Source organism: Aulonocara sp. 'chitande type north' Nkhata Bay, linkage group LG7 (assembly GCF_057382095.1).
Source record: "Aulonocara sp. 'chitande type north' Nkhata Bay isolate Kocher_YH1m ecotype deep benthic linkage group LG7, A_spYH_male_GT1.1, whole genome shotgun sequence".
Classification (NCBI taxonomy): domain Eukaryota; kingdom Metazoa; phylum Chordata; class Actinopteri; order Cichliformes; family Cichlidae; genus Aulonocara; species Aulonocara sp. 'chitande type north' Nkhata Bay.
Window position 1 is genome coordinate 66,193,274 of NC_141350.1, and position 19,119 is coordinate 66,212,392.

At 43.2% G+C, this 19,119-nt stretch overlaps 2 protein-coding genes across 8 annotated transcripts in view; one reads left to right on the top strand and one right to left on the bottom strand.

The window, feature by feature from the left end:
• Positions 1-11,487, top strand: LOC147326708 (mitochondrial inner membrane m-AAA protease component AFG3L1-like). Its single transcript, XM_086302081.1, has 16 exons — positions 1-253; positions 1,760-1,844; positions 2,456-2,535; positions 2,803-2,952; positions 4,476-4,547; positions 5,265-5,389; positions 5,543-5,810; positions 6,595-6,732; positions 6,823-6,976; positions 7,061-7,168; positions 7,496-7,621; positions 7,734-7,844; positions 7,973-8,088; positions 8,212-8,412; positions 8,512-8,706; positions 8,871-11,487. Exons 1-16 carry the CDS (start codon positions 122-124, stop codon positions 9,096-9,098), a joined length of 2,289 nt encoding a protein of 762 aa, XP_086158207.1. The 5' UTR covers positions 1-121; the 3' UTR covers positions 9,099-11,487.
• LOC147326709 (voltage-dependent calcium channel subunit alpha-2/delta-4-like) overlaps positions 11,370-19,119 on the bottom strand; it is an 80,478-nt gene continuing 72,728 nt past the window's right edge. For 4 of the 7 annotated variants that reach the window (XM_086302076.1, XM_086302075.1, XM_086302080.1 and 1 more), the window contains 9 exons: positions 16,927-16,997; positions 16,726-16,801; positions 16,487-16,539; positions 15,701-15,756; positions 14,406-14,426; positions 14,178-14,295; positions 13,907-14,027; positions 13,494-13,571; positions 11,370-12,493 (listed from right to left, as the gene is read on the bottom strand). In XM_086302076.1, the coding sequence (XP_086158202.1) occupies positions 12,398-12,493; positions 13,494-13,571; positions 13,907-14,027; positions 14,178-14,295; positions 14,406-14,426; positions 15,701-15,756; positions 16,487-16,539; positions 16,726-16,801; positions 16,927-16,997 (690 nt within the window). In that variant the 3' untranslated portion in view covers positions 11,370-12,397. Of the gene's footprint in view, positions 12,494-13,493; positions 13,572-13,906; positions 14,028-14,177; positions 14,296-14,405; positions 14,427-15,700; positions 15,757-16,486; positions 16,540-16,725; positions 16,802-16,926; positions 16,998-19,119 lie in introns of those variants that run through there. The other 3 variants (XM_086302077.1, XR_015130501.1, XR_015130502.1) reach the window with 3 other exon arrangements.

Below are 19,119 nucleotides of genomic sequence, written 5' to 3' on the forward strand. Positions count from 1 at the left end.
CGCTGTTACTTAATAACACTTGCAGGCGTTACATGAAGGATCCCAGGGACAGAAGTAAGACCAACTAAATAAAAAAGTTGTGTTTTGTGGCCTGAAAATCTGGGTACGCGGCACAGCGGGGATGTCTCGGCTACTGAGGCTTCTCTCGGCGGCCGCTCTGCCTTTCTGCCGTGCTGGAGGAGCCCGGGCCAGGCTGTCAGCTGTGACCGTAGGACAGCTCTTCAGAGCCGGATACAGAAACTCCACCGGCCCGGTAAGTGACGGAAGGTGTCTGCGAAAGAGTTTTTAAAATTATCATTTTTTTACAGAAATATAAAAATCCACCAGAAACTTAGTCAACGCAAGTTTCCTTTCTGTGTGTTTTAGAAATTTAATTAACTAAATAAACTCGAGGCACGAGTAGCTACTAGCGAGGACGACTGCCTGCCAAGTTTAGTTGAAACAATTGTTTAAAGTCTTTTTTTTTCTTTTTTTGCTTAAAAGCAAATTAGTTCAAGCTTTCATCGTGAAGTCATATTTATTTTATACTTGTACCTTTTTTGTTAGTCCCTGAGAAAATCCATTTCAGCAGCTAAACATCATATGAGCTCAATGTCTTCTAATTGGCCAACTTCAGCTCAATTGCCTTACTATGCAGGAGAGCGTAAAGAATAGAAAAGAAAAACCTCATGAGTTTAACATTTTATTCGCTCACGGGCACTTCATTCGGTACATCTTGCTCCCACTGGGTTAGACCTCCCGGATGAGCTTAAGAAATTAGCATGAGATGGTTTGAGTTTCGTGACGTGGTGCATTTTCCTGCTTGGAAACAGCCGTGAGAAGATGAGTACACGGTGGTCATAAAGCGATGATATGGTCAGCAGCAATACTCAGGTAAAGTTGTTAAGTTGTAGTCAGTTGGTACCCAAAGTCTGCCAACAACATATTCGCCACTCTGTTACTCCACCAGCAGCCTGAGTCATTGATACAAGTGAGGATAGATCCAAGCTTTCATGTTGTTTGAATTAGATTCTGGCCCTACACTCTGAATGTCACAGCAGAAACCGTGGGTCATCGGGCCAGCCAACATTTTTGTAGTCTTCTGTTATCCAGTTTTGGTGAGCCTGTGTGAATTAAATGGTCTGATTCTTATATACTTATTTCTACTCTCCTGGAGTACTCAAAGCAACTATATATACAACATGTCTCATTCACACAAGCACTTCTAAACTCAAGTGCAAACTAATAAACATTCACACACATTCACACTCTGATGAACGAATCTGAGGGCAACTTGGAGTTAGTATCTTTCCCAAGGGTATTTGGCAAGCAGACTGAAGCCAAGGATCGAACCACCAACCTTCCAATCAGAAGATGATCTGCTCTACCACTTAAGCCACCCCGTAAATCCCGAATTACAGCCCTATTGTTAGACGACAGGAGTGGCACCTGGTGGTCTTCTGTTGCTGCCGCTTCAACATGTTGTGCGTTCAGAGATGCCCTTCTGCATACTGAATGTTGGTTGTAAAAAGTGGTTATTTGAGTTACTGTTACATTTTCTCCCCAAGAACCAGGAATGTATTAGTTAGCTATAATATATATAATACAAATATATAGTATATGTCCTTGACTCATTCCCTAATGAGTCAAGGATGGACCCACTGAATGAATGTGACCTCCACTGATTAGAGGTTTATAGTTGCTAAAAGCCATTCTTCAGCAGGTTGTTGCTTGTAGATGGTGTCCAGTGTACCAGCGGTGACTGTGTGGTCTTTTTCAGAACATAACTCTGACTCCAGCTAACTTCCTGTCCTGTCGCAGATTCCAGTTAGCTCAGCGACGACTCTACGCCACAGAGCCCAAAGGTGGGATCTGCTTTTCTGTTTTTCTCAAACATCAATAACTATTTAAAAAAACTCACAAAGTTTGTTTCATTTGATATTATTGTGAATAGTTATTCACATTATTTTTTTTTTTATTACCAAGAATGTGAAAAACAAAACTAAATGGCTAAATACACCTGTGGTATAACGCATTTTAAATTAGACATTTCAAATGCTGATGTTCAATATGAGGAATCCGCTTCTCGAGACTCACGCAAACCTGTGTCAGCCCTGTGACAAGTTGATGACCTGTACAGGTGTACCCTGCCTCTTGCCTTATGACAGCTGGAATCAACTCCAGCACCCCCTGCTGGTCATTTTCCTTTGCAAGGCCAAAATGTGTTTGGTGGCCATCAGAATATATATATATATTTTTTTTATTTTATTATGAAAAAACCCTAAAAATTTACCCGAGTAGCTTCCTCAACTTGAGCCAGTGAGCAGGATCCGGGATGGGGCTGTAACTTCAGATCAAATGCATGTCAAACTGAAATAAGTAATCCAGTTTACAAAAGAATATCCTGATATTTCATGGATAAAAACTGAGAAACTAGAAAAGGAACTGTAGCTAAAATGACATTTCTGAATTTCAGATGGAAAAAAAGGACCAACCGGAGGAGGAGGAGGGAAGAGAGGAGGAGGAGGAAAGGACTGGTGGAGGCGAATGCAGAAGGTATGTGGTAAACATTGAAAGAACCATTCAGTTTTTATTTTACAAAATAAGTGTAACAGAATTATGAATACAGCCTCAGTTTTCAATATATTTATTTTACGTAACGGGCGAGCAGCCCAACGCTGTTCTTACTCATCTCTTATTTCTTGCAGCTGACCAATTTTTCCTCAAATCAGCGTCATCCTTTCCTCTTTCATTAGCGTGTCATCGCATTAACAAATAATAACCTGCAGGTAACTTTCCTCCTGTGCCTGTGTTGGTCTGCAGGGCGACTTCCCCTGGGATGAGAAGGATTTCCGTTACGTGGCGATCACGGTGGCCGGACTGAGCTCGGCTCTGCTGTATTTCTACTTCAGAGACACCGGCAGAGAGATCAGCTGGAAGGACTTTGTCCACCGCTACCTGGGCAGAGGCAAGGTGAGGATGTTTGCTCCCAGACTGCAGGGATATTTAGTCCTGATTGTAGTGGTTGCTGACAGATGACATGGTACCAGTCAAAGTCACAGAGTGGCTCTAACCAGCCACCAACATGAAGGAAGCTGTTTTTACTCCCGTCCCTTTAACCAAGTGTTCACACAGTGCCCACAGATTGCAAAAATAGCAAAACACACAGAATGCTGTAATTACATTTCAGTAAACACTGGACCGTTCAATCCAAAGCAGAGTTTAAGTTAAGAGTCAAGTTGAATTTGGTGAACCCCTATTATCAGAGTGCATCTTTGTAAGGTGTCTCGGCGCTCAAACTCAAACATTGCCTCCAATCCTCTGTCTGTGTGATGAAATGAAAAGGTGGCTTAATATCAGAAATATTATAATTCTGATCATTTATCAGTACTGACAGTTGTGAGACTTGGAGGTGTAAGCATCACAGCAGATGCCTTTGTGACAAAGTAACTGAGAATAAAACACAGAAAAACAAGAAGGAGATTTTCCTGGCCTGGCTTTTTATAGCAGATGACCTTAAAAATATTCTGCAATTTTTGCATAATTTTAGTGTTGAACAGCAGAAATTAGGCTTTTTTGTCCGAGGTCATTTGAGTAAAAAAAAAAGCAAGAAAGACTGCGGCCGACAGCGCTGTAAACAACGGTAGACTGGTGGGTAATAAGTGTGCATGAATTGTGTTGTTTTTTTGTTTTTTTTCCTTCTCTTTATCGTGGTGGGAGCAAAACAGCAAAGTAAGAGTGAATTAATGATGACATTTATCAAATGTGAAGTGTAGTTTTGATCTTCTTTTGCTGCTGGTTCAGTGAATTTTGGTTGGAGAGAGACAAAACCTGCAGCTCAGAATCGAGCGCAAAGAAGACGTAAACACAAAGCGCGGACCCGACGCATCAGAATCAGTGAGCTGTCGGCTTTCAGCCACGACGGCATGTCCGTCTACGTGCCGTCGGGTGAGAAAGCCGAGAAAAAGAAAGCTGATTCTGATGCGTCGGGTCTGCTGTGTTTACGTCTTTGTGTGGAATCTGTTACCTGCTTTCATTTACTGTTTGGTAGTTGTTGAAATACTTTTGTGAGCTTTAACCTGAGTTTCTGGCAAAATACATTTATATTTAAAAGTCGATTCAGGATTTAATGAATCGATATCGCTTTATTCAAGCTACTCACCTCCCTCCATCTGCCTGTACTTTCAAACGTACACACGAAGGACCACAGTAATATCTGGACCATGGCCAATCAGACAGGTCCCGCCCCTGACTATCTCTGATTGGTTTAGACCACGATATGGGCATAATGTGTGTCTGTTGTTGACCACACTGAGACTTTCAGAGTTCTTTTTTTGGTTGCACCAGTGCGACCTAGGATTTTTTTTTTTTTTTTTTTCTTTTTTTTTTTTTAGTCACACCATTGAAAAATGTGGTCACATTTGTGACCAAATTGGTCGCACTCTGGAGCCCTGTACTGATGTTTCTGCAGGTTAACAGTTTCATGCTCTTTCCAGGTGGATCGACTGGAGGTCGTCAACAAGCAGTACGTCAGAGTCATTCTGGTGCCGGGAGCCGACACTGATGCGGTAAGGCAAAGCAAACCAATGCTCAAACTGATTTTGAAATAGATTTTTATCCAGCTGTCACAACCCCTAGTGGCTCTTCAAAGTATTGCTTGTGGTCAGTTAATTTGTTTAATTAGCCAAATTCAGTTAAATTTCTTTACATGTTTACATTAAAAAAACTAAAAGTTTCTTGTTTAAGGATTTTTTTTTTTTTTTTAAAGGCACAATCTGGGTGTTATGTACGTTTAGAGAAAGCCTGAAAGAGTTTGGGCAGCTAGTGAAGTTTAAAAAGTAAAACAAATGTAACCAGAGTAACCATTGACCACTAGTAGTCATGTGAAAACAACCATCAAATTCGCCCCATCATCCGACCGTCCAGTGTAGACCAAAGTGGAGATGTTTGGCACATTTGGAGAAAACTGAACAGAGCATATTCGCACAAAAGCCTCATACTAACTGACAGCACAGTGGAAAGGCTGATGATTTGGGCTTAAAGTGGAATCTTCAGATGTATAAAAAGTGTCACAGTGAGGTGCTGCTACATACAGTACAAGTCAGTATTAATTACTCTGTCAGACATTCCCTGAGGTTTTTAACTCATTAAAAATGTCAAAGTTGCACAAAGACTATTTTTATTTTGCATAGATTAAAAACCCAAATGGCCTAGGAACAGGTAAGTCGCACAGTTCAGGCTACCTTTCTCTAGTTGAATGATGCATGATGTTTTTTGTCCCTCAGAGTTACGTCTGGTTCAACATCGGCAGCGTCGACACATTTGAGAGAAACCTCGAGACGGCAGTTCTGGAACTCGGAATGGAGTCAACGCACCGACCTGCTGTCATCTACAGCTCTGAGAGTGATGGGTGGGTTTGGACACACAAACGCAGCATGCATTATGTCAGCCAGAGACTTTAATCAGGGGTAAAATCTTTATTAAAAAGGGCCTAACAACCTCAGTTTCTATAATAACATTTGTGAAAAAGTAGCTTTCCTAATGCTGCTTTTTCTTCCTTCAGCTCTTTCCTGTTGAGCATGATCCCGACCGTGCTGCTGATTGGCTTCCTGCTCTTCACGCTGCGGCGGGGACCAATGGGAGGAGGCGCTGGAGGTGGTAGGAATCCATTTAGCATGAGCGAGTCAACAGCCAAGATGATGAAGGACAACATCGAAGTGAAGTTCAAGGATGTGGCTGGTTGTGAGGAGGCCAAGCTGGAGATAATGGAGTTTGTGAACTTCCTGAAGAACCCGCAGCAGTACCAGGACCTCGGAGCTAAGATCCCCAAGGTAAAAATCCGAGCTTTGCAGACACGGACTTTTCATCTGGTGGAATTTTTGTGGTACTGCTGCCTTTTGCATCACGAGATTTACAGCATGTTTTGGAAAATATTTTGTTTGACATCCTCCCTGTGAAACTCCCACTATCGCCATATTTTCCTTGTTTATATCTGGTAGTATATAAACATGCATGAATTAGGTCTAGACAACTTAATATTTCCATGGCAGCCTTTATTTGATGGTTACAATAAAGTCGTTTTAACCTCTCGATACATCAAGTGTATTCAATAGATCTCCCACCCCTAGTTTCTGCGATACCAATAACTTTGACTGCATTTGATCATCTGTTTTATTTATGACTTTGCTTACAATCTTGTTTGTCTGCATTGCTTTGCTCAGATATGTGTAGAAATGCTTATGAAGAGTTTATTTCACATTGATGAGTCCCTGCTGCACATTTTATTAATAAAGCTTTTACTGTAGTCCATTTTTCAGAGTTTTGTTCCATTCTGAAGATAAAGTACTTTTATTTGAGCACATTATTAGTGTAAAAACACTGAGCTGTTTTCCCTGCTGTGTGTTGGAAATTCTGGACTCTTAACAGTTTTAATCCTGTTGTAGGATCCGAAAAGAAAAATCCAAAAACGAAACCTGAAATGAAATCAGTCATTATTCGTAAAGATACAGGCTAAAGACGAGGCATTTATAAATTAGTGCCGTTTTTTTGAGGGGCAGTTTGTCTTGGATGTGAACTTCTCTCAATCACTCTTAACTGATGCTGTTTTTATCTCAGGGAGCCGTGCTGTCCGGACCTCCTGGTACGGGAAAGACTCTTCTGGCCAAAGCTACAGCTGGAGAGGCCAACGTCCCCTTCATCACCGTCAACGGCTCCGAGTTCCTCGAGATGTTTGTGGGCGTCGGTCCGGCCCGAGTAAGTGAATGAACCCGGAGCAGATCCTGGAGCATCTGAGATGACTCTGTTCAGACACTGAATGTTTGACTGTTCTCTCTCCTCATGAAGGTGAGGGACATGTTTGCCATGGCGAGGAAGAATGCCCCCTGCATCCTCTTCATTGATGAGATCGACGCAGTGGGGAGGAAGAGAGGAGGGGGGAACTTTGGGGGTCAGAGTGAGCAGGAGAACACCCTGAACCAGCTGCTGGTGGAGATGGATGGTAGGCAAGCTGCATTTTTGAAGTGGAACATACTATCCCCCCCAGCCCCCCATTAGATTTAAGTGTCTTCATCTTTTTCTACAGGTTTTAACACCGCCACGAATGTGGTGGTCCTGGCTGGAACTAACAGACCGGACATCCTGGATCCTGCTCTGCTGAGGCCAGGACGCTTCGACAGACAGATCTACATAGGTAAGCAGAGTCTTTACTGCCTTACTGCAGTCTCCACATCTTAAAGTATTGGAAAGTGCCCAAATCATTCTCCCACTAACCACAGTGCTGCCAGTTGGTGTGAGGTGTTGATTTGCTCTTGGCATTCTCCGAACATGCCATTTAGAAACCTGATTAAGTGTAAACATGGCAGCGAAATGTACCTACGAGGGATATCTGGGTTTTCCAATGTGATCAGCCTGCTGGAGGACGCATGCGGTGCCCTGTAAAATCATGCTCATGTTGAAGCTCCGCAGAATAAGTTTTAGTTGGAATGCAGAGGAAGAATTCTCTCCTGTCTTCTGTCAGGTCCGCCGGACATCAAAGGCAGGGCGTCCATCTTTAAAGTCCACCTGCGACCAATCAAACTGGATCCCAATCTGGACAAAGACGGTCTTTCAAGGAAGATGGCAGCTTCCACACCGGGATTCACTGGTTTGTAACAGTTGGATCGAATAACAACAATGTAACGGCACTATCGCAAAAATGTTCTTTTATTTTGAATCATTATATTTGATGACTGTTTTTTCCCGTTTGAATGAATCAGGAGCTGACATCGCTAGTGTCTGCAACGAAGCAGCTCTGATCGCAGCCAGACACCTGAACCCATCCGTCAACAGCAAACACTTTGAACAAGCCATCGACCGGGTCATTGGAGGTGAGTGTGACATCACCTAGTACGTGACGGCTGTGTACGGTTGTTTCTTGTAATGGTCTTTGTGTGGTAAACGGGACAGTTTGTATCTGACGTCCTTACAGTCTGACTCCCGGGTTGTTTGCTTTCAGGTCTGGAGAAGAAGACTCAAGTCCTGCAGCCCACAGAAAAGAAGACCGTCGCCTATCACGAGGCTGGTCACGCCATCGTCGGGTGGTTCCTGCAGCACGCTGACCCTCTGCTCAAGGTAGGAGCTCTGTGCGTGCTTGGGCTGTGTCGTTTCTGTTATGACTCCAGCTGCTCTGTAAATCTCCACCAGTTACAGGTGTAGATGGAAGCTGTGGGTTAACCCCACATGGTTTGTATCCAGGTGTCGATCATCCCGCGGGGGAAGGGTCTGGGTTACGCTCAGTACCTGCCTAGGGAACAGTACCTGTACACCAAAGAGCAGCTGTTCGACAGGATGTGCATGATGCTGGGAGGGCGTGTGGCTGAGCAGGTTTTCTTCGGACGGATCACCACCGGAGCTCAGGACGACCTGAAGAAGGTCACGCAGTCTGCCTACGCTCAGGTACGCACATGTGACTAAAAACACACTCCCTGTTTGATTCCCACCAGCAGAAGAGTGCTGTTTGTGCCGTAACGCATCGCTCTGCACCCTGATTTGCAGGTGGTGCAGTTTGGGATGAGCGAGAAGGTGGGACAGGTGTCGTTTGACCTCCCCCGACAGGGCGAGGTAGTCATGGAGAAGCCGTACAGTGAGGCGACAGCAGAGATCATTGACGAGGAGGTCAGAGAGCTGATAAATCGAGCGTACGAGCGCACCCTGCAGCTCATCCAGGACAAGAAGGACCTGTTGGAGCTGGTGAGACTGTCTAATACGCAAAAACACAACCTCAGATAAACGCAGAGTATTCTTTCCATGATTCATAGTTCAAGTAAGGATGAACTGAAGCCCAGATGTGGGGCTTCAGTTCATCCTCTGTCTGAAACAAACCAGTTAAGCTCCACCTCTGCTGTGATCCTCAGGTGGGGAAGCGCCTGCTAGAAAGGGAGGTGTTGAACAAGGCTGACATGCTGGAGCTGCTGGGCCCTCGGCCGTTTGAGGAGAAGTCAACGTATGAGGAGTTTGTGGAGGGGACCGGGAGCTTCGAGGAGGACACGAGCCTGCCGCAGGGCCTCCGAGACTGGAACCAGGAGAGAGGAGGGGAGGCGGAAGACAAAAATTCAACTCAGGACAAACGGCAGGCCATCTAGAGTCCAAAAAACACCCAACACGTACCAGCTGCAAAATAAAAAAAAAAAAGGTCTGACAGAGTCTGGGAGGTCTGGGGGAGGTACTGGGTTTAGGAGGAGCACGTGGCCATTCACCCCGATTTGTTCTACCTTCAAGAAACTTTCTCTAGTTTAACACGTTTAAGATAAGGTGAAATTAACATGTTCATGAACTTAAACATAAAAATACAAGATTTCACCAGGTGATTTCACAGATTTCAATAAAATTGTGCTTTTTATTCAGTCAACTTTAACTTTACTTGTCCGTCCTGCAGAGGATCCATACCGCACAATCTGAGACAGCTGCACTGCTCGTTAGTGCTCTGTCTTTAAAATGTAAATAGTTGGTGACCTGTATAACTAATATGAAGAAAAATGAAGGTTGGTGGTTATAATTTCCTACTACTTGTTAAAAATTGTATTTTAATATATAACTGTATTGATATTCTGCTCTGGCATCACGTCCACGCGGATTTGATTTTAATTAGATGCTAAAATAAAGTAAGGAAGTGGGCAAACGGGCAATGTTGGGAGCACCTCAGATACCACCTCCTCAGATCCACCAGTCTCTGGTCAGCCTCTGCTTGTAGAATTTGTCCAGAGGTTCCTTCTTTCCAACATCTGGGCAGGAATTTGCTCCAGAATGCCTTTAAGACTCAAACAGGAGTCTAGAATGTACACGATGCGCATTTAAACAGTGCATACAGACTGACTCTTCCTTTATTTATTCTTCTAAAGGGGAGACCCCTTCCTGACCGATGCCTTGCTGATAATGAGGATTATTTTCTGTGTCCAGACTAAAAACACTGGATCGTTTTTAAACTTTTCTTTTTGTGGACAGCAGTTACTCTTCATACTGACACGAAGAGTCGTCGGACCGAAACACCTCAGCAGCATCCGTCACTTCGGATTTCTTTTTGTACAAACGTTTTGATCATATTGATTTTTGTGTGATGTTAACAGAAAATAAAAAATGGAACATTTCGTGTAAGTTATGCTGATTTAAAGTAAAAATCCCCCTAAAATACTGAAACACAGACCGTCAGTGATGGCTGCAGGCGTCGCATTTCAGCCCCAACGCGAGCCGTTCCCCTCAGAGTTAAAGGCTCGTCTTATTTTATGTTTTAAATTTTCATCGGCAGCATCCCTGAAGGGACTGAAACTAATTAAGCTTATCTCGCTAACGAATACTTTGAAGCCTGTTAGCATCCAAATGAGACGAGCGCCTCCTGGAAGTCTCCCAGCACAGGAGATAGATACTTCATGTCCTGATTTGTGTAAACTGATTTTTCATTTTTAAGATGGATTTTCAGGTTATTAATAAGCTTTATATTGGAAGATGGAGCCCCTACAATGTTAGAGGGGGAACTCGTACAGCTTCAGCGAGGAAGAACCCGCTGGTGTCGGGCATACGGAAAGGCAGCCTTATATATAAACACATGGGGAGTAGATAAGAACTACTGAGCCTATTGCAATAATAACCAATAATAATGTTGTAGAGTAGTAACAAGAATCATAACTTGGATTTATAGAGCACCCTTCAAAGTACCCGAGGTTTCTTTAGACACAGAAAAAAGGCTTCAGTGAGCATGTGACATTTCAGCTGCTTTTTGAGATGGAGGATCACAGATCTCAGAGGGGCGCATGTTTCAGAGTGAAAGCCCTGCTCCCAAAGGACCGCTGTCTGGAGTGCTTGATGGAGAGTGAGCATTTGTACTGAGGAAGGTAGAGTCCAGCGTGGGGAGAAGAATGTCTGATGAGTCCTGGGGAGCAAGAGCACGAAGGGATTGGCATGTGAGGAGGATTTTATAGGACATACGGGCTTTCACTGGGAGCCAGTGGAGGTGCGTAGCTAAGGGATGATTCAGGGTCACCTGATCCAGCCCTAACTACTCTGTCACAGACGAGCCTGATCTTAAAAGTGGGACAGCTGAAGGCTCTGCCTCCCATCCTACTTTTAAAAACTCGAAGAGTGTAGTGTAATGTAAGCCTGCAGCGTGAGAGCGACGCGCTCTGTCCTGATAATGAGGCGCTCTGAGGTCTTTAAGATGTGAGTCTGATCAGTCAGGACTTTGTATTTGAGGAGAAGGATGTGAAATTCAGAATTTAACAGGGAACCAATGAAGAGAAGCTAACATGAGCGTAACATGATCTCTTGCAGCGCTGTTGTGCATTTACACCTGCTTCACATAGCAGCTGATCAGCGGTGCAGAGGTAAGAGCCCATGAGCTCTGTAAGAAAATAAGGTCTGCATTTCACCAGTGTTGTTTTAATCAGCAAATCAGTGTCACACCAGTTTTGGGAAGAAGATCAAGGTTGGAATTTCCAGTTAATGACAGAAAATATACAATGACGGTGACTCTGAGAATACAATGTTTGTACGAGCTCAGACAGTCGAGCCCCTGAAGATGAAAACACAAGTTCAATTCAATTTTATTTATAGAGCCAAATCACAACAACAGTCGCCTCAAGGCGCTTTAGTTTTCTTTGTAAATGTGAAAAAACCACAAACATGCTGCTGTGTAAAGTGAAAAATGTTTTTTTTTTATTGTGTTGACATTCCGAACAGTCCCAGTACTTTATCTATAAAAACTAATCCCTGAATGCTGTAGCTTCATATCCACCTAAAGCTGCGACACCGCTTCTGTCTCAGCCAACAAAATCAGCGAGACGTCACTTTCTCTCCATCTTCATCTTTAACAGGCTGGCGCCGCGCTCCTCAGTGAGTCACAGCGTTTCCTTGCATATGGCGTGCGGCATCTTCTGTTAACCTTTGACCCTTAAAGCTGCTGAGAAAGTCTTTGAGTGTTTAAAGTTCTGCTTTTTTTTTTTTTTTTTTTTTTTTTTTTTTTTTTTGTCTGAATTTGAGAGTTTTGGTAAATCGAGGCTGTAAAACTCTACGTTTACACATCAGTTCTGTATCAAAAAGCTACAAAGGTGCTACATTCTTGTTCGGGTGTAATGGCAACGCGTCTCCACGCACAGGCTGCACTGTCCAGGAGGGGGTCCCCCCCTTATCATTTCTCCTCCAGCTGCAGAGCCACTGCAAAGCTGATCCAGAGTCCGTTTAGTCTATTACAGGTTTTAAAGAAAACCTTGTGTAGCCCTTTATTTGTGCTGCAAAGTGAGGCCGATCAGCAGCTGAGACAGTTTCTCCGTCCAAGTTTGTCTCTTATTCAAGTTTAAAAAAAAAAAAAAAAAAAAGTCCTTTGGCTACCTGCTGGATGTTTAAGTCTCCGCCTCACTGTCATGTTCATCTTGATTAGTGGGTTCATTTTGGTTTAGAACTCAGCGACCAATGAGATGAGCAGAGAGGCAGAGAAGAGAGAGAGCGACAGGGAGATGGCTGCCGCCCCGCCGCAGTCCTTAGCGTTCTCCTGTAGGACGAAACAAATGTGATGCTCAGTCCTTTCATAGCAGTTTCTCTGAGTACATCAGCGTTCACCTGTTTCACCACACAATCTTTAGTTAGCTTTACAGAATGAACAGCAGATGACTTGATGTATGAACGGTCAGTGAAGTTGATTTTTCTGTCCATACTCTGGACTCATTTTAGCATACATCATATGCTAACCTGTGCATACTTAAAGCGAGTAGACCTACAGTATCACAGTTTTTCTCTTTTTCTCTCTTTTTTTGCTTTTCTTAGATGCACTCAAACTTTCTATTTACATGGGGCAGCCAATCAAACGACAGCTGGGTTAAAGGGAGGAGGAGCTAAAAACAGCTTACTTCAGACTTGAGTGCTAGAAAATAAGGCAACATATTTTTGGTTTGGCTTCTTTAGTTCTGAACCAACTGATGCAGAGTCTGAGATATTTAACCCACAGTCTGAGTGTTCCTTTGGAGATCATCCTGACATCCTGATAAATGATGCACCACAGTCCAGTGTAAGCAGTAGATTATTACAAGCTATGACCCATCATGCAAACCTCTTCTAGGGGAGTCCAAGAATAAAAATAAGGAGCTGGATTTGTGCCCAATACATCTGCTTTAAACAGCCATCAAGTGTGACGGGACTGATGTTAGAGATTATACACAAGCTGCAACAACGACTGTTAAATGATTAGTGGAACGTTTAAAGTGAAGAATTTGAATCCCTTAAAAAAATCACTCTTAACAAAAGAGGTGATGTTCTGCTTTTCAGCTGACTCAAGGATTTGTTGGATGTGCTGCAGGACAGAGGTGCATCAGTACCCGATTGACCCTGAGACCTGCTTCCCCTTTATTTCACACACAGACACACACAGCTTATGTGTTGTTGCTAGTTTTCTGTGTGAGATTCTTTATTTGCCTTTAAAATCACCACGTTTGTGTTTGTTAAATAGTCTTGCAGTTCTTTTGCGTTCACAGTCAGCAGTGGGGCTCAGCACTGACCTTTGGGTGGTAGGCGTGGCATGACTGAGGGCGCCGCCGCACCTTCTGGGATCTCATCCTGTTGCACTTCACTGTGGCGTTATGTTCACAGATATTAAGGAAAACTGGAAGCTCGCTGTGAAATAAATATATAATGGGGACGAAATTTTGTAGAAACAAAGCATGACGTAAATCTGAAGTTTCAAAGCCTCAGCTAAGAGCAAACAGATGTTGTGAGACTGCTCAGATAATCTATTAATGTTCTCATCATTGGCTGTGGAGTGCCAGTGAACTGCATCACTGATCTGAGGGAAAATAAGGAGATTACAGCACAAATGTGATTTTCCAGGCTGAATGCAGTCTTGCCCTCCCTGCAGTATTTGTGGCTGTAAGCATCCAGCAGGGGGCAGCATTTTGCTGCTGAGAATGTGAAGGATATATTTGATCTCTTTGGGCTCCAGCAGAATGGCTCCATACTGACGGGAGCAGTCACAGTAGGCCTGAGTCACGACCAGAACCAGGTTACTGTCAGGAATCTGCTGCACCACAAACATCCTGAAACGCAAAGAAGGCCGCAGTCAGTCACTGCCAATCATTCAATTATGCTTAAGTTGAAACTTCCTCGATTTAAGACCAGATTAACAAACTATGAATGAAGCTTGTTTTGATTTTTAAAGTGTGTGTGTGTGTGTGTGTGTGTCATACTTCTGGCAGCGTCCACACTTGTTGAGGCTGTTGGCCTCTCTGACAGACGGGTCGTACATGAAGCCTGGGTAAGCTGTGTCGCAGGGTTGCAGCGCGTCCAACTTCTTCTGCTTATGAGCTGTGGACACCACACACACACGTACACACGTTACACAGCATCGCTACACCTGAGATGGCTAGTCCCACTTTTTGATGAGCACAAGATGCCCACAGATGTGCTGTACTCACATGTGTGATAGCCAGCTTTGGCTGAACAGATGAAGATGGATCACAGTGACGACACAGACGGCACACGGAGGTGATGAAGGTGAGGATGGTGATGGAGAGATGATGATGAAGATGAGTAATTTATTAATGAGACCAAATGAAAACAAAACTTTTCTAATCCTTTTCTTTCATAATTTTGTTCTGTAAAGTTTCAGCCTCTGGAGACACGACACTGACACCTGTGCTCACTAATGTGATAACGATGGAAAGGATCACCAAAGACACTGAGTTCATCCTGAGAGGAGCACGAAAACCTCTTGAATTGCTCTACATATTTTTCCAGACAGCTACAGCATGCTGCCACCTACAAATATTCCTCCACTAATATGAGGTGCAATGATAAAGTTAGGCACATAACTCTGTATAAATAACAGAAAATGTATCCAGCCACCTCCTGTAGCTCTTTGGGGTAAATGCTGAGGTGCTGCTGAGCCAGCTGAGAGACATAGTTCCTCCACTTAGCTGGACACGCTTCATCAGCCACGAGGCATCCAGGAAAATCCTGGTCAGATGCTGAACCACCTGAATGGACTCAGGTTAATTGGGAGGAGACAGAGCTCTTTACCCCATCTCTAAGGTGGAGCCCAGACACCCATCACATGGATTACTCTTTTTGTCAGGTCATGGTCCTACATGAGAGGATGATTTGCCGTTATGGTGGCGGGGTGGGTAAAGGATTTTTTCTGCTCAAGTAACCCCATGAGCTATGCTGTCTGAGGCAGTTTGGCACCAGTAAGGTCCAAACTATCGATTGAGCAGGAGGTCAGGATGCGATTCCCTATGAAGAGAAAAACAAGGGGCCTGTTCTAACCAAGCAGACTGTATCCGGCCTAACCCAAATGGCCCTGCCTTCCTTTGGCTCCCATGGTCTGCTGTTACTTTCAGGATCAGGCAGCAGTCAGAGGTGGAGCTCATGGTGCTGTGATCCCCAGTTACCAGTACTGGTTGTAGGGATACATTGAGAGTGGTTGTTGTTCCCCTTCACAGGGTTGTGCCATGTTAGATCCACTGTAATCAGACTGATCTCTACTGTAATGTCCTGAGCAAGCATCGACCTGTGGGACTGAAAATGAAACCAATTTGCTAAAACGTGCAGCTCCACTAATGACCTCTTGAGGCTGCCTCGAAAAAAGAGGCAATCCCAAACCAGCGCTCCTCATAAGATTTAACTTCCCGAGATACAAAGACTTCCCAGATTTGATGGTGATTAAGTGCACTGTCAGAGAACTTGACCAGTCAGGTCAGTCTGAGCTTACCATCCACAAAATAATCAGAGTGCCAGAGACCACAGAGGTTAAAGTCCAGCAGGAACCTGACAGAGACACAAAAACACCTTGTTAAAGACAAAAAAGCACCTGACATCCAGCAGCAGTAAGTGCTGTGAGGTAAACTGTGAAACAACTGAGGCACAAAGCAAAATTTAACTCTGCAGGTTTCAGTCAGTAAAAGTCTTTTGGTTCGGTGATTTAAAAGTTTGAGTCCAGCAGTCTTTAAGTACCACTATTTGATTTATTTTTAAGCTTTAAAAATCTCTCAGTGGTGGAGGTTCAGTTTGCAGTTAAAATGATTTATGCATATTAAAAATGTGAACCACGCACACTGGCTCATTATCCACACCCTGAAGACATGAAGCGGACAGAAGTCTCCCTGGACTTACAGTGTGTTTGCTGTTAACATCATTATGAAGACGTTTCTAATATAATAAGAACAGAAGCACATTAATAGTGACTGAGAGATGTAGATTTCATCCTATGTTATACCTTTACAACACTACAATGAAGTTGGAAACTGTATACAGTACAAAATATACGATAATATATATTTTTTTGTCTGTCACAGATTGAGTGACCCCACAGATTCGTGTGCCTAATCTGTCCATTTCCAGCTCCTTCTTTTATTCTTGTACTCTACCAGAGCAGCTTTGCATGATCAAAAGTTCAAAATAATCCTTTATTTGATTCTAAGCATTGATTTACATTTGCTTGCACAATCCCGTCAGCGTAGGACATTGTGATAATGTGATGTTGCTCTTTAGCACTTACATCAGCGCGTTGGAGAAGAACCATCTCATCAAAGCCATGATGACGTAGAATGGCTGCAAAAGGTAAAACAAGAAATGAGAACTTTTGGTAGAATAAGATCTTAAAAACCATCAGAAGATTTCTTTAATCTTCTGATGTTAACCATGTGTTGGTATATAAGAAATTTACAACAGATAATATCAATAGTATAAGAGACAAGCCTCTGTTGTCATCAGTAGCTAAATAGTAATGAGACTCACGCTGAGCAGAGGTCGCGCGCTGCTGGCGTGATGGTGGCCGGTCTTGCACATTGCCTGGTAGTCGAACAACGACACTCTGGAAAAAAGAAAACTCAATTTGAATTGTGACAGGAAAAAAGCGTGTTCTATTCTTCATAGTTACCAACATATTTTACAATAAAAAGAAACATGAGTGGAAAATGTGTCTTGAGTTAGTCATACTTTTTAAACATTCCCATCTTGAGCAACGAAGCCATGATGGACCCGTCTACCTCGCCAAAGAAGCGACCAATCTGTGAAAAACAACATGAAGCCAGCAGGCTTTTGTTATTAGAATTCAGCAACATGAAAATTAAGGATCATTTACAGTGTGGAGTACTTTTACAGAGCTGTAAAACTAACAGCAAACTGGAATGGGGAGTTCATGGACTAAAACTGGATGGTAATAAAAGTGTCACCCGTCTGCTGAGCACCAGTGATACCTGTGAGGCATCTCTGCAGGACCCAAAGGACACTAAAAGGTAAAACCCACAGCAGCCAGAGCCTGCTCATCATTGGTCAAGAAATACAGTTTCTGCTTTATCGCAAAACTTCAGAACAGTTTCTTTCCTCAGGCCGTGAGACCACTGAATCATCTTTCACACTTTGTTTTAATGTTGAGATTCAGTTTTGATTATTTTATTTTGGATTTTTTGTGTTAGTTTCATTTGGTGAAACAACACTACCATGTCTATGTGCAAGCTGCTGTTTCATAATAATAAGTGATCGTGAATCTCAAACAGCTACATTGGTTTGAAAGAAGAAATGAGGGAACAACAGTCTCTTGACAAGCACCTTTTAAATGACTTTAACTCCATGACAGTTTTTGCTGGAGACAAAATTCTAACTATTCTGGTAAGAATAGAAATGAAACGTTATGTTTATTTTTTATCTTTTTTGTATCCCAGTAGCACAAAACATTCACTGGGTACTGCTGTTTGAACACAGGTAGAAAAATCAGCTCCTCTTAGATTTTGCCATGCCCAGTTCATAGTACCATAACTCCCAGACCACTGTGGGCTGGAGAGAAAATAAAAATGGTTCCTAAAAATGAGAATTATTTTGTAATCTTGCAGCCAAAATTACACAATAACTTACTTGGGTGTGAAACGGTAAAGTTATCATGCTGACCCATCCATCCACCCTTCCCTCCTCTGTTACTCCTGTTATTATTACTATAGTCACCAGAGGGCGCTGTTGCCATAAAATGAAATTCTTGGTCATGTGCTCAGGCCAAATGACTCTACATAAATGTCAACCAGTAGCCATTTAGCTGGTAATCTAAGTGCATGCACATCCTTAAAAAGTAGCCTCAAATTAAATTTCCTACACTCAACTTTCCTGAGTTTGTGGAAAACATTACTCTCTTGGCAGTCTCATCTATTCTAAGATAGCATGTAAATAGAACATGATCAGTCAGCAGGTTTACATGAAGATAAGGAATGTTTCAGACACATTTAAAGTCACTGCTGCGTTCAGCCTGAGAGTCTGCAGTGTGTCGGCTCTTTCCGGCGCTCAGCAGCAGCAGCAGGACCAGAGTCTCTGAATTATTCAGAGCATTTTGTCTCAGCGGCTCTGTTCACGTTTACAAGCTGCTCTCTGCCCACACTTCATCTCTGTCTGGACGGATTCTCCCAGCAGCCTCGGAGGATTCACAGGTTGCTGAGTGTTGGCAGTTGGATGCTGCTTACACACCAAAGTTGACCCTCTGTTTTCCTGGCAGCAGCAGTTGCAGCAGAGTGTAAACACACTGAACTAAACAAAAGCACAACGAGTGCCAGGAGCTCGGCGGGCGCGCAGCAGCAAAGGCAACCAGGCAGGTTCAGGTTTCCATGCTGCCTCTGAAGGGCTTCAACCAAAACTGGCTCATTATATTTAACAGGCTGAGAAAATATCCACCAGTAAAGATCAGGATTCATGAAATCATTGTCTAAACAAAAAAGCAGAAACTTTGATTTAAAGAAAAATTAAATGTTTTTCAGACAAAATTTTTCTGGAGAACCTGCAAATCTGTGAGTTACAAGTAAGGCGTTCACAATAAGTTAAAAGCCGGCATGGTGTAAGGTTTATCAGAAGAACAACAGCATGCTTGGATCCTAAGTGTGAACCCTGAATGCTTTCAAATATATATATATCTATCTGTGTGTGTGTGTGTGTGTGTGTGTGTGTGTGTGTGTGTGTGTGTGTGTGTGTGTGAGAAAACTAAGGAACAACCTACATGACGAAAAAATGAACCCACTGTGAAAAGTGTCAAAATTGCAGTTCCTCTAATGTCCACTAGAGGCTGGAACATAAACTGAGTCAGTCCCCACAGACTCCCATGTTAGACTGTCCAACTCTGTGGCATTAAAAATCAACACATAAAAACAGTTTAGT